The 14,191-nt window shown below is 41.2% G+C and overlaps 1 protein-coding gene across 1 annotated transcript in view; it reads left to right on the forward strand.

Moving 5' to 3' along the window:
* ZCCHC14 (zinc finger CCHC-type containing 14) overlaps nt 1-14,191 on the forward strand; it is a 56,012-nt gene that overhangs the window by 36,497 nt on the left and 5,324 nt on the right. Inside the window, exons 3-12 of the mRNA XM_040615299.1 lie at nt 1,529-1,602; nt 4,419-4,490; nt 4,703-4,812; nt 6,762-6,856; nt 6,949-7,003; nt 8,472-8,745; nt 10,117-10,208; nt 11,632-11,759; nt 12,171-12,311; nt 12,398-13,873. Of these exons, the coding sequence (XP_040471233.1) occupies nt 1,529-1,602; nt 4,419-4,490; nt 4,703-4,812; nt 6,762-6,856; nt 6,949-7,003; nt 8,472-8,745; nt 10,117-10,208; nt 11,632-11,759; nt 12,171-12,311; nt 12,398-13,873 (2,517 nt within the window). The remainder of the gene's footprint in view (nt 1-1,528; nt 1,603-4,418; nt 4,491-4,702; nt 4,813-6,761; nt 6,857-6,948; nt 7,004-8,471; nt 8,746-10,116; nt 10,209-11,631; nt 11,760-12,170; nt 12,312-12,397; nt 13,874-14,191) is intronic.

Raw genomic sequence — 14,191 nt, forward strand, 5'->3', positions numbered from 1 at the left:
TTATTCATAAGCTCAGGGATTTATGTTATTGTAATTGGGAATTACATGGAGGAGGAACGGTTGAGATGATCATAAAAGGAACGTTAGTTCTGTATTTTGAAGACAGGCATGAACATCTGTAGATCTATTTAAAACATGCCCGTTTTAAAAATTTTGACTGCAAGTAAGTAAGACTCAAAGAGGAGGTCCTTAAACAGCCAAGACCCAAACTGTAACATTTTTAAACGAACAGGACACAACAAAAATTTTTAAATGGTCGTGATAAAGACTATAGGTGATGATTGTTTAAGCTAGAGGAAAATCAAGCTCCAGGCAGGCGATAGGGTGGCTTTGGCTGAAGTCTGGCTGCGGGGAGCAGGGAGGTGAGAGGCTGATGAAACAGGTTGCCTTTAGTAATGTTGTTGCTGTGACTTTTGCACTGCAACTGTTCTGTCATGCAGTTACGTTGTGAGGAAGTTGTATGTGATAAACATAGGTTTGAGTCCTACATGTAGTACTGTGTTCAGTCTTGAAAGCAGGTAAACAGCTGGGAAATGGAGATTCCCCAGAAATGGAATGGTAGGGCTTTGGGTTTGGCTTCTTGCAACTGCAAGGTGAAACCACAACATACACAGCATTCGTCCCTACAAGCACCCATTGCTTGGAGGTAAAATTCTAGTGACTTTGGCTTAGTATAATTGCTTTGGAATTTTGAAGCCAGAGTAAACTGGCTCTTTATAAGAAAAAAATCTGTGTGTGTTCCTCCACGCATGCAGTCAGAAGGTAGGAGAAATTTGCAAGAGAAATAGAAAATCAGTGATCTTAATAAAGTTTAGCATGATGGAATTTCTGATCTGTGTGTATTGGGAAATGAGAGTCTCCAAGAATTTAGCATATCACATATCTGATGTGTGAGGTCGTGTCTTCAAAGGCTGCATATCGTATGTAGAGATGGAAGCAGTGACCTGTACCGTTACTCAACCCTTTCCACAGTAAGATCCTGTTTTTACTTAGAACTTATTCCAATTGCAGTAATTGAGGCTGACATTTTCCAGGAAACTGCAGTCAAGGAGGAGTTGTGATGTCAACACAGTAATAAAAACACACTAAACTCCTTGCAAAATCATCCCCTGAAAACATGGAGACTTTTGCCTGTCTTCGTTTCTCTATGCATCAGTTTTCCCTCGGAGGGATGGTATTCGCTACTTGATGTTATTAAGATAAATCCGTACATGTTTGTGTAGCATTCTGTTATTACACCAATGAGTGGTATGATAAGGCTGTGAGGAAATAAAGAGCTTTGCACTTAGCGTGTTGCATGAGTACTGGTTGAAACAAAGCCTTGCTAAGGCTAGAACTGAAAGCCTCACAGAGCGGTGGCGTCAACCTTCCTGTCTGCTGAGTGAGGCGAGCCCGAGCTGTGCACCTGAAGCATCGCTGCAAGTTGTCGGATGTCCTCAAAGCAAGTGCCGGCACTCCCAGAGTCGTTGCTTTTGCATGCATTTAAGAATATCCCCCTCATTCTTCTCATCTCTTTGCTTTTTCATAGTGAGTGTTGAAAAAGTGGAATTAAAGGGACTGGCACACAAGAAGAATGAAAGAAATGTTGAATATTCCTTTGAGGTAAGTTTTGGCGATTGCGTTGGGGTTTTTTACTGTGAAAAAAAGGAGGATAATACTTCAGGAGGAGTTAAATTCTCAAACTTCGTTGTTAGATCCCAGAAACAGATTTAGTAGAGCTTCTTTGGGATAATGGTAGTCATGTTTTTTAATCAGTTATTTGGAAGTAGTCATAAATGGCTGTTGATGAATATTTGTGGGTGATGCAGAGACTGTGTGGTAAGTAGGACACAGGAAAAAAAATAGTCACTCTAATGCAGCAAGTTGTGGCAAAGTATGTATTCAGGGGAAAATATCATGCCACACTTACAGAATGGTTATCTAAGTGCTGGAATGCAGAAGCTAGAAAGAATTTAAATCTTAATCTGGACAAATGAGAATTTAGACTCTTAGGGCGCTGCTGCACGCATGGACAAAGAGGTAGGATGGTCGTTCATCTTTGCAGTCCGCATTGAGGGGAGTGTGAGGCTGTGGCACATGGTTCAGGCATTACTGGTTGTAAAAGGGGTATTGAAGAGTACAGAAAATAGCAATGGAAATTATTCAAGGCTTGAGGAAAATGCCAGGTAGTGAGAATCTTAAAGAACTTGACTGAAAGATAGTTTTCAGTATCATCTGACTGTGCCTTCAAAGGGAAGAAAATATTTTATGGTGAAGGGGGCATTAATGTAGCAGAAAAAGGCATAACATAACAGGAACCGTCGTCTGAAAATTGAAGCCGGACTAATTCAAACTGGAAGTGAGAATAGTTTCTTTGGAATGAGAGTGGTTAACCACAAGCTGCTAGGAGAAGTGGCTTCCCCCCGTTTTTATGCAACTTTTGGAGGTTCAGATTTGTCTCAGAAGTTCTGTGGAGGAATGACTTCATTCTGTGAAACCTTGTGTTAATAGCGGAGACTGGATTCTGGGTGCTGGCGAGAAAGAATGACAAACTGCTTTTCTCCCATCTAGTTGGAACGACATATTCCAAAATTTAGAATGCAAAGCCCAGAAAATGTCTTTGGTTTGCTTAATGAGGCAGCGGAGCCAAACAGTTGGTGAGAAAAGGAGAACCTGAAAGAAAATGGACAGTAGAATTACAATTATCTACAACTTTTACCAAAAAGAAAAAGTTACTCCTTAAAACTGCCGCTGAAGATAGAGCATCAGTTCAGCATCTTCTTGCGATGTTGATAACGTTAACCTCTGAGTGACTTGATTCATGGATAATGTTCTGAATTTTCTGAATCCCGTGATTATTCCAGATGTCATCAATATTAGAAAGGATTTTTTCAAGGGGTTTTAAAAATCTTTATGAAGTATGCAGTTGTCTGGACTCCAGTTACATATTAATAGCTTGTGAAACATCTTTTCCTATTACAAATTTTTTCTATAAATACCAGAAATTACTTTTACCAGTATTCCACTTGACAGCTTGTAACTGAAAGAACAGTCCATAGTTTAGCTGAACTAATAAATTGCTGTTTGCTGGGTTAGAAACCCAACTATTAAATGTTTTGTTTAGTAGCTTGGGAATAGAAAGTCAATAGATAGAGCAGTTTAGTGTTTTACAGCATTGCTTTGCAATGCTATTGTTCCCTGCATTTATGGTTCACGATATTGTTTTATAAGTATTGAAAATTACAACAAGTTAACAAAACCTAAGTCGTAACAAATGTCGGGTTGTTACAAAACTAGAAAGAAAGAGAAATGTCTCCTCTATCTTCTGAAATTTTTCATGAATCTAAAAAAAGCGTTTATCACAAACTTTTTTTTAAAAAAAAAAACACAAACAAAAACCCCGCAGGCTTTGTAAAAGCAGAAACTGCTCCAGTTTTCTTTCTTCTTTTCTTTTTTTTCCCCCTTACTTTTTGTGTAACGGCTCTGCAGAGAGGAAATTCCTCCATTATGTAATATATTTTGAAATACTCTCCTCTCACCAGTCTTTTTGGCAGCATTTTGATGGCTGGAAAAACTGTGTATGTTTTCAGTTGTCATTGAAACCTAGTGTCATGTGAGAAGATGGTCTCCTGATTCTTAAACACGCAGACCCAGCTTCTTCCCCTATGGAACTGCTGAAGATCCATATGCCTTCCAAACGCCTCCAATAGATATCTGAAGTCTGAAGGGACTTACCGTTGGCCAGTCTCAGGCTGATCCTCTTCATGCCAAGAAATCCTGACTTTTGGCTCAGTTAAGCTAATCATCTACCAAGCAATAAATGCCTCTGTATTTAAGAATGTAATGACTTAATGTGTATGGGAAGAGATAGCGAACTATTTTCTTTTTCTGGGGCATATCCAAGATGGTGTCTAAAGAACGTAGCTAGAGCAGTAACTGCAGGTTTCATTTCTGTAAGGTTTCGCCTCTTTTTTTTTTTTGCAGTGGGGTGATTTGCTGCCATCTTCAAGTTTGCATGGCGTATGGAGTTGATTAATTATAAATAGGCACTGTTGTGCTGCGGTGACTTGTTCATATTGTACATCAGATTGTACAAACCAGCTGTTTTCTTTAACAATAATAAGAAAAAAAATTTCCATTACTTAGTAGTCTGTTGCTTAATACTGGATGTCTGCAGCATGCAATGGCTGTGTAAACTATGAAGTGCTTTTTTAAGCATTCAGAATAGTTCTTAAGTATAATAACAGCGAGAATCGGGCAGCGAGGGAGGACTGAGTAATAGTTACTTGTGCACAAAAAAAGTCTTTCGTTATTGATGTCACCCATTACAAACTTCCTTGCAGTCTGGGGGGGACGTGTGGTACCTGTTTTGATCTTTTGGAATCAAACTGAAGTCCCTAACTATTAGTTACTAAATGGAATACTCTTTACTTCTTAAGGTCCTGTGGTCTGATTCTTCAGTAACGCTGGTAACCAAATCTTCCACTGAAGTGACTGAATTTATTTCAAAGGTAAAGGCGATATGAAAAATATTCTTAAAACGGAGACATGTTTTGTCCCTGTGTGTGATTTTGTTCAATGACATTAAAAAAAAAAGGTACCGAGATAATACAGTTGGATTGAATTTCATAAAATACTTGACTTAGAAATTGCCGTGCCTTGAATCTCATAAGAATAACAAGTCTTCCTTTCACTTATTACTTATAATACCCTCTACCTTTAGCTATCTCAGCTGTATCCAGAAGAAAACTTGGAGAAGTTCATTCCTTGCCTAGCCGGTCCAGATTCGTTTTACCTAGAACGGAACCACATGGACCTGGAATCGGACCTTAGGTACGCTGGATTTGTGGTGGTGGTGGTTTTTTTCATCTCGACACTTGGCTTTTTTTCACCGAGTGGAAGAAAAAAACAGGGCATAGAAATATTATGTTCATATTCTAAATTACTTTCAAGAAATTAGAGCCTGATCCTAAGAATTATTTCTTGATGTTCTACTAATTCCAGTGCATAAGAATTTTTCAGGAATTCTTTCTTCAGAAATACAGATGGTAATAATATTCTGTATTAAGCTTTCTGGAGAACCGACATTTCCTCATTCCTTGTTAAAAACAAATAGAGGATCATTGGCTTTGCAGAAGCTTGGTTTGCGCTCAAAAAATAGTCAAAACTGCTTTACAAAAACCACCAGAACTCAGGAAAAAATAGTTGCCTGAATTGTCATCCTTCTGTATTGAGGGATGAGTTGTGGGGATATTTTTTCCGCCTCTACCCTTTCACTGAGTTTTTTATTGTCTCAGTTGTTTTAGGGTGTTGTAGTGTTTATTTTACTTTAATTTGAAAAAGGTAGGTAGGTATATATTATAGCCATTACATTTTTTGGAAGCTATTAACAGCCAAGAAATTTTTGAAGCCCTAGGTAGTACCTCCTCACGTTATCATAAATCACCTGGCCATTATCTAATCTAAAACACCATTTTAAAAATCGTTGTCTGTGGCAGGTCATACCAGTTCTCTCTTTCTAAATACTGAAATAGTTCTGCTAGGAAAAATTTCTAGGAAAGTTCTGCTAGGAAAATTACTCAATTTAAACAAAATTTAAATTTTATTTTCAGCTGCTGCTCTCTATATCTATGCAAAATATTAAATGACATTTTAAAATACTAATTAAGTTTCGTTAGAGCTTTTGCTAAGCACCTATTTTCCCTAAGTCAAGACAGACCACTGGCGGAGCCCTGGTGGATGTTGTTTTTCCACAGTCAGAGCCAGCAGGTGCCTGCCTAGATTATTTTTCGTGGCAAACAACGTTAACATTTCAAACGGTCCCTTCTGTGCTTTGAGGATCACAGCCTATTGACGAGAATTAGGGAGGGTACGAGGGAATGCATGTTGCTGCGGCTGCTGTTTAGCTAGCAACAGTCTCTACAAATCTAGGTTAATAGAGCAGCAATCTGCATTTACACAGCAACAGTTGTATCTTTGGAGCAGAGAAAGAAGCTGTTCTGTTAAGTCCTGCGTGTTTGAAAAATTCAGAAATGAACTGTGATTTTTTTCAAGGTGGAAAGCACATTTGTGTGTGTGTATACTTGAATTAATTTTACTCAAAAGACTTTTTAAAAATGACAAAGCTATGGTCAAAATGCTTTTTTTTAAAACAACTTTCTGTATGTTTTCAATTCTACAGAAGATTTGGCAAAAGGCAGTCGAGTTTGCATGACAACGAAAAGTTTAGTCATGTTGATAGAACACACTTCATACGTTGCAAAGTTTTAGGAGATTGCCATTTTCTCCCAAAAAAAGAGGCACAGCAATCCCAGGAAAATGTGACATAAGTTTTACAGCCCTTTTCCCTACGCTGCCAGACTCTGCATCTGCTGTTTATCTCAAAGAGGAGAAAATTAAATAGCAGATACATCTATATTTTATGGTCTTCAGGTCTGTGAATTTGAAAGGAATTTTTCAAGTTCATATTTGAATATTTTCTGCCTTACAAGTGCTCAGTGCTCCTAAATTAAGCATCTTTACTGAAACACTGAATAGAGTGAAAGCAACACAACAGTAACCTGTTTAAGTAGTATTAAGGATAAGAATATCTGCACATTTCAAGTCTAGTTTGATTCAGAATTATATGATGTTGTTAATTTGAAAGGCTTTTTATGTTTTAGTTTCAAAATTTCGAATTCAGTGTGTAAGTTTCATGTACAGTCTACAATCATGCTTGCAGAGCGAGCTGCAAATCAAATGTAATGGAATGGGGGGGGTGTTTGCTTTTGATGAACGTGCAGGTATTTGGCACCATTACCTTCCCATGTGGTGAAAAACGACCATGTTAGAAAGTTCTTCAGCACTTCCTCTCCTTCACAGCAACTTCAGAGTGCAAGTAAGTTTATATAAATTTTTTAAATTAATTTTTTGTACTGATGTACATTTCATAAACTGGCGTCATTTGTAACTTCTCTTCCCTGTTTTTAGATCCTGGCAACCCCTCCCTTTATAAAGTAGGAACTACGCTGGGAACATCTGGAAGGTGAAATATTTATTTTATTTACGTTTGTTCTGGTTAGTTGTAAAACCCCATTACACATGTAATTACGTGTCCCCCCTTGGGGGTTTATTTGTGTCTACCCTTTCATATTCCAAGATTTTAAGAAATTCTAGCCTTAGTGTGCGGTCAGCCCAAAACAGACAAGTGGTAAGAATATTGCTGTAAGGCACTACTACTAGGGTTGTCATTTCTTCATTCTTTACGTGCTTTAAGAAAACATATTATAATAGTAACTGCAGAAGCTTGCTATAGGTAATTGCCTGAAGAAGAGGTTTGCAGTGAGTCTGTTGCAAAGACAACGAAACTTAGGTAGCAGACAATTTGCAAGTCAAAATATAATGTGATACAATTACTGGAAATGGAAGATGGAATTCAACTTCAGCTTCAGAAATAAAGGATATAAAATGTAATTACCATAGGACCAAACTTTTAAGCATAGTGACTGAATCTCTTGTCATTGGTGGTTATGACATCAGCAGTGGCTGTCTTGTCCTCTAAGAAATGTGTATGTTCAGGGAAGAATTTAGGGCAACCTTTTGACCCGCGTTATGTGGGAGATGAGGTGGGATGATGCCAGTGTTCCTGCTGGCAGTAAAACCCATGAGCACCAGTTCCAAGCAGCATTTCTGAAAATGTGTAAAGCTTTAACTACTAATTGACATCAGCGCATCAATGTTGGGCTGTTGTGATGGATGACTGCTTTGTGATCTGCTGCTTACTGCAGAAGTCGTAATGGTCTCAAGCACATACTTAAAAGGAATAATGATCATCCGAATTGTAGGCACAGATCTGGGCATCCCTAGTATAAGCCTTCATGGGCAAAGGGAGACTAGAGCATCTCTGAAAGTGTTTTTTTCTCTCTACAGCATATTTGAATGTTTCCTTGTACAGCAGGGGTTTGCCTTTCAGAGGGAGGAAGGAAATCTCTTCCAAGGAAGGTAGAAGTCAGCCTTAGGAAAAGCAGGAAAGAAATGCTCTTGCCTTGTGTTAGGATTTAACAAATTCAGAACTCATTCTCTTAAGACGCAATTTTCATTTTCTCCAACAAAACCCAGAACTGTCCAAGGAGACAGTATTGTGCGTTATTTTGCCACTTCCACATCCACGAGGTTATATTTGGGCTTCTTTTCTTCTTTTAAATAATGCAGAGCTGAACCATGGCCATTCTCTCTAAACCTTTTGTAAGTCACAGAGAGGTAGTAGAACGTATATTATCTGTGGTTGTAGAAGGAAATCTCTGCTTAAGCTGAAGGTAGGGCTTACACTTTGCCGTAAATGGCACGTTTTTTATCGTGCTATTGAACAGCATAAGTACAAATCTGTAACTTGCATCAAACAGTGCAGGTTTTACCAGAAATGCTGGAAGTGGTGGATTTGTATGGCTGTTGCAGCTGAACTCTGGGTGACACAGATTCATTGTGCTCAGTCAAATTCTGTTACTATTTTGCAGACCTATATGTGGAGTGGCTGGCATTCAGTCTTCTCAGAATCATGTTCAGCACTCGGCTGCTGCTCCTGTTGCACTACCCCACTGTTCCCACGCAGGAGGTACTGGCTCATCGCTGGCCTATCGCACCCAGATGGACACCTCTTCTTCACCCATGTTAATGTCTTCCAGTCCACAGACCCCTCAGACACAGGAGCAGAATGGGATCTTAGACTGGCTCAGGAAACTGCGGTTGCACAAATATTATCCTGTCTTCAAACAGCTCACGATGGAGAAGGTAGGGCAGTAGATTAAGCAAAGGGAGCCAGCTTTTAAATCATCCCTATATTCTCTAGCGCCGAGAGAGAGGCTGCAAACATCTGCATTGAGAACTGCAGAACTCCTTGGCAAATGCTGTGAAGGTCTGCACTCTCTTGAAGCAATAATATTTGGATGAAAACCTTCTTTCTATTTTCAATCTGTGCTGTGTCCGAGGCCTGGGCTGTTCAACAGCTGCCGCCTGTTTTCAGAATTCTTCACCGAATGCTTGAAGATCCAGCTTCCCTGCTGTCTTAGGAGCTCTGCGTTGGCTCCCTGTTCACCCCTTTAATGTGCAGTAGATAACTGAAAGTTGTTGATTTTTTTTTTGTTTTTAATTTCTTCTTCTCGATCGATTTTTCTCCCAAAATACTTGTTCTCTGTATTTTAAAAAAGAAATAACACGGAGACTTCTGACATGAACATTAGCATGTGCACATACCTGCAAGCGAACATGAGGGGTTTGTTTTCTGCAGAAATTCTTCTGCAGAAATAATCGTTTAGGTATTACTATATGCATAGTAAATGTGACAAATGATACCTATGTGTGCTGGATTTTATCTGTCTGGAATACTTCTACAGCATTTACTCGGCTCCATCTGTAGAATTCATGTCCTTTCACTGTTTTTTTAGCCTTGAACGCCCTCCAGCGGACTAATTTAGTCTAATTTGGGATGGCTTTGTGCTGGTCGTAGTGTATTGTGTGTGTTTAATTACAATCTGTTACCAGAGTCTTCTGATTTGATTGTCTTTATTATGTGAGGGAAAATATATAGTGGTTTTTTTCTTTAATAAAGTAGCAAAACTGTGCACACTCTAGTGTGTTTTGAAAAAGCATACGTTGTTATGCATACTTTGCTGGCTTTAACTTTCATTGCATTATATTATACAGGTATATATTTTATTTTCATATTCTATGTCTATATTTTATTATAAAATTTAATTTTGAAGCATGTTTCCCAGTTAAACTGACGAGGTGAGTGCACATTGATTTCTGTGTTAAATGACACAACTGGGAAAACTAGAGTTTTTTTAAGAGAAACAGATCTTAAACTCATTTATAGCACAAAGCTCTTTTAATATATACATTAATTACTTCATTTTTGTTGTGAATAGTTCATATAAACACTTGCCTAATTAAATTCAACCTACAGATGTTTTTTCTTAAAAGTCCTTCACACTTTTATTCTACACTGATTTTATAATTTAAAACGGGAGTAGAGAGTTTCTTTGAATTAATATAAGTTTTTAAAATGGCTTTAAAGTTGCCTTTCAGAATTGATCTTTACTGAAAATGTAAACAAGTATATTTCAGGCTGTAAAACTAAGCATGAATGTTTTTCTTTACAAGTTTCTGAGTCTTACTGAGGAAGATCTGAATAAGTTTGAGTCCCTCACCATGGGAGCAAAGAAGAAGCTCAAGACCCAGCTGGAGTTGGAGAAGTAAGTTTGGGGGGAAACCATTGTTTTAAGGTCATAAGGTATTTAATGCAGGTTTTACAATGGTCTTTGCTTTCCAGACCGTAAACCTACCAGGATTGCCACCTGTAAATATGGATAATGCTTATCTCCCGTCCTCTGCGGTTGTGTGAGTTAATTTGAAAAGCTCCTGAAATGGGGCCTTACTAGAAAGTATTTAGTACTTGCTGGTTTAGTGTTGCCTGTTCAGGGTTGTGGTAAGGATAACTAAATGTAAAGAATTTATGAATTCCATTTTAAAAAGATGTGGCAACCCAGTCATAACATGAATGCCTGTCTTCACCTTTCATGTTGACAGCTCTTCTAAGGAGGGGAATATTTTAAAAATAATTTACAAGAGAGACATGTTTTTGCTTAGGGTTGTTTTTTTCAAACTTGTATAATAAGTATTGTAAAACAGGTATGCAAAGCCCATTTAGATTTGGGTTTACCGCCTCTGAGATGCATGGGGTAGGAGGGAATTGGGCTAGCAAGCCACTGAGCTGTAGAGTTTGCAAGCTCAGGCGATGCACACAGCAGTTCAGGATGCCCAGCAGGGCTTTTTTCTTCGTAAGACCTGACAATTTTTTGGCTTCCAGTCAATGCGGATGGAGCACAGCTACTCTGAGAGCCTCCTTGGCGTCCCACGGTGACCCAAGCCAGCCATGGCAGCTCCAGCTGCTCAGGCCTCTGCTGACTGCTGGAGCTGGGGTGTGGGTTGCCAGATGATGCCCATACAGGATCTGGACTCCTCACTTTGTCTGGGGACAAACCACTGATAGTCAGGGCTGTTGCAGGTAACCCAGGTCTCGGGAGGATCGCAGCTTTACGTGGCAACGGAGATACAAAGAGGGCCAGTGCTATGTGCAGCATCAATAGCCCTTTGGGGAAACTGAGGCAACAGATTGTCCTATTTTTTATATCTCCGCTTCAAGGGAAATGTTCATTCTGAAGCTACTGCAGTTACTTAAAAAGCAATTAAAAAAATCCAAACCCATGCCCATTTATCAAAGCGCCTTGACAGCATTTTTCATTAGTCTTAGTTTTTCCAGACTGCGTTTGCAAAATGAAAACTTTGAACTGCATTTGGCTTCCCTTTGGTTTCTGTGTGCATGGCTAGGTTTGGGGCGTGCTTACATAATGTGTGATAGAATTTTAGTCACCATTGGGTGATGCTTTACCTTTGTACAAAGAAGAGCATCGGTACTGTGATCAGATGGCAAATAGTCCAAATGTAACTGCTGGCAAGAAGCTGTGGTCAAGATCGATGTGATTTCCAAATGCTTCCATTTGAAATTAGCATAACATTTAGTGGATTGTGTAGTGGGCTTGGTCTGCTTCAGTTCCATTCAGAAATTGATTTATCTGTTGTGCTTTAGCCAGTTTCTGTTTCTCCATCACCCTGTAGAGAAAAATCGGAGAAGCGATGCCTAAACCCCACAACACCTTCTTCAGTTACCAGCAGCGGTGTGGCAAGGGTTCCCCCTACTACGCATGTAGGGCCTATCCAGAGTATTCGTGGCAACCATGCTGCAGGTAAGAAAGAGGGGCAGAGGACACTGCTGTGCTCTCGGGGCTGAATATGTCCTTGCACAAGAGCAAGCTCGTTCTTATACTGCTTTTTCACCAACCTGTCGTAAGCTTTATCTTCCAAAACATCATTGGCTTAATAGGGAGCAATCAAGAAGTCAGATTCCTGTGTCTGTGGAATGCAATAAAAAGTAGTTTCCTCTCCATGGCTTCCCTGGGAATGGCTAGCTGTACTAGTTAGTCAGCGACTGTTACGCCTCCAGGCTCCTGCTTCTTAGCCCATGTGTATCTCTGTAAATCTTGAGCATCTCTGTAAATTAGATGGTGTCATGAAACAGTTGTAATTGGGTCCTGTAAAGTAGGTGTTTCCAGTCTTGTTTTGGTTCCCTGATTGCCTGCACACCCTTTTATCTGCAGAGCTGCGAGTGGATGTGGATCAGCCAGCCCACCCACTGCCCCGGGAGGGCAGTTCTTCCGAGTACTCCAGCTCTTCTTCCAGCCCCATGGGGATCCAGACAAGGGAAGAGAGCTCGGACAGCGCCGAGGAGAACGAGAGACGTAAGCAGAAACAATCAGAGAGGGTGCCTGTGTTGCCTGGCTTTGTCTAGCAAAGCAGTTGTATTTATAGATGTTTCTGTCCCTAGGTTTGGAGATTCACTTAGACGGTTCAGAAAAGGAGAAGCCGGTGATGTTACTGAATCATTTCACTTCGAGCTCTGCCAGACCCACGGCTCAGGTCTTGCCAGTGCAAAACGACGCAGGCTCCAATCCGTCCGGCCACCATGCTCTGCCAATGCAAATGATGTCAGCGGCCTCTACTCATATCACCCCCATTCGGATGCTAAATTCAGTGCATAAATCAGACCGTGGCAATGCAGACATGAAGCTACTTTCATCGTCTATGCATTCTCTTTTATCTTTAGAAGAAAGAAATAAAGTTTCCTCTGGACCTAGGGGCAGCATAAAAATGGAAAAGAGCTTTGGAAATGCAGTGGTGGATGTGATGTCTGCATCTTCTCCCCACCAGCCCTTGCAAGTGCTGTCAGGGGCTGCTGAGAACAGCTCACCCACGTCTACTATTAACTTTGGTCCTCGAACCAAAGTCGTGCACGCTTCGACTCTGGACAGAGTGATAAAAACAGCTCAGCAGCCAGGATTAATAGTAGAAACAAGTACTGCTGCCACTGTAACATCCAGCACAGTCTTCCATGTGGCTCGTCCACCCATCAAACTCCTGGTGTCCTCGTCTCTTCCTACTGATTCTGCCATTGCCGGACAGACTTCCTGCTCCAGTAATATGCAAATAACGGTGTCCCCTGCAATAATAAATCCTCGGACTGCTCTGTACACAGCCAACACCAAAGTTGCCTTTTCTGCAATGAGCAGTGTGCCAGTGGCGCCAATGCAAGGCAGCTTCTGCGCAAACAGTAATGCAGCCTCCTCCAGCAGCCACCCCTCCACGTCATTTGCAACCATGGCGAATCTGCCCAGCTGCCCCGCGCCCAGCTCCAGCCCCACACTCTCATCTGTTGCCGAGAACAACTTCTACAGCAGCAGCAGCAGCAGCAGCAGTAGCAGCAGCAGCAGCAGCAGCGGATCCGCAGGGAGCATCCCAGTACCAAACCAGAACCATCACCACCATCACCACCAGCAGCAGCAGCAGCCGCAGCCGCCCGGCTGCATGGTGTGCAGCTCCTGCGGGTGTAGCGGGAACTGCGGTTCGAGTGGTATGACCGTCAGCTACGCTAACTATTTTCAGCACCCGTTTTCAGGACCTTCCATGTTTACTTTTCCATTTCTGCCCTTCAACCCTTTGTGTAGTAACGGCTACATCAACACGCAGCAGTACAACAGCAGCACGACTTTCCCGGTGGTGCACACCGCTTACAACAGCGGTATAGCACCGGACTCCGTAATGACCGGGCAGTCGACGTTTGCGGTACCGCCGATGCAGAACTTTATGGCAGGGACAGCAGGGGTGTATCAGGCACAGGGAATGATGGGAAACAGCAATGGTTCGAGTCACAAAAAAAATGGGAATCTCTCCTGTTACAACTGCGGGGCCAGTGGTCACAGAGCTCAGGACTGCAAACAGCCTCCGATGGATTTCAATCGACAAGGTAAAAGCAGGGGGGGGACTGAGGCAGGACATGGCTTGCAGGGCACCGCATTCACCCGCGGGGAATGGCTGTGTGCGGTGCTGGGTTTAGGTTGGACTCGATGATCTTCAGGGTCTCTTCCAACCTACATGATTCTGTGACAGCAGAATCTTTTTAATTGCTGACTTGCATCAAAAAATCTAATTCGTGAAGGCTGGTGGGTTTGAGCTACCATTTGCAAAAGTTGAAACTGAAGTTGTGTGCGTACCCGACACGAGGGCAGGGCCCAGGGAGGGCTCTGGGTCAGCCCCGGGAGCAATGTGGGGCTGGGGCTGGTTT

The sequence above is a fragment of the Falco naumanni genome, chromosome 15 (assembly GCF_017639655.2).
Source record: "Falco naumanni isolate bFalNau1 chromosome 15, bFalNau1.pat, whole genome shotgun sequence".
Lineage (NCBI taxonomy): Eukaryota > Metazoa > Chordata > Aves > Falconiformes > Falconidae > Falco > Falco naumanni.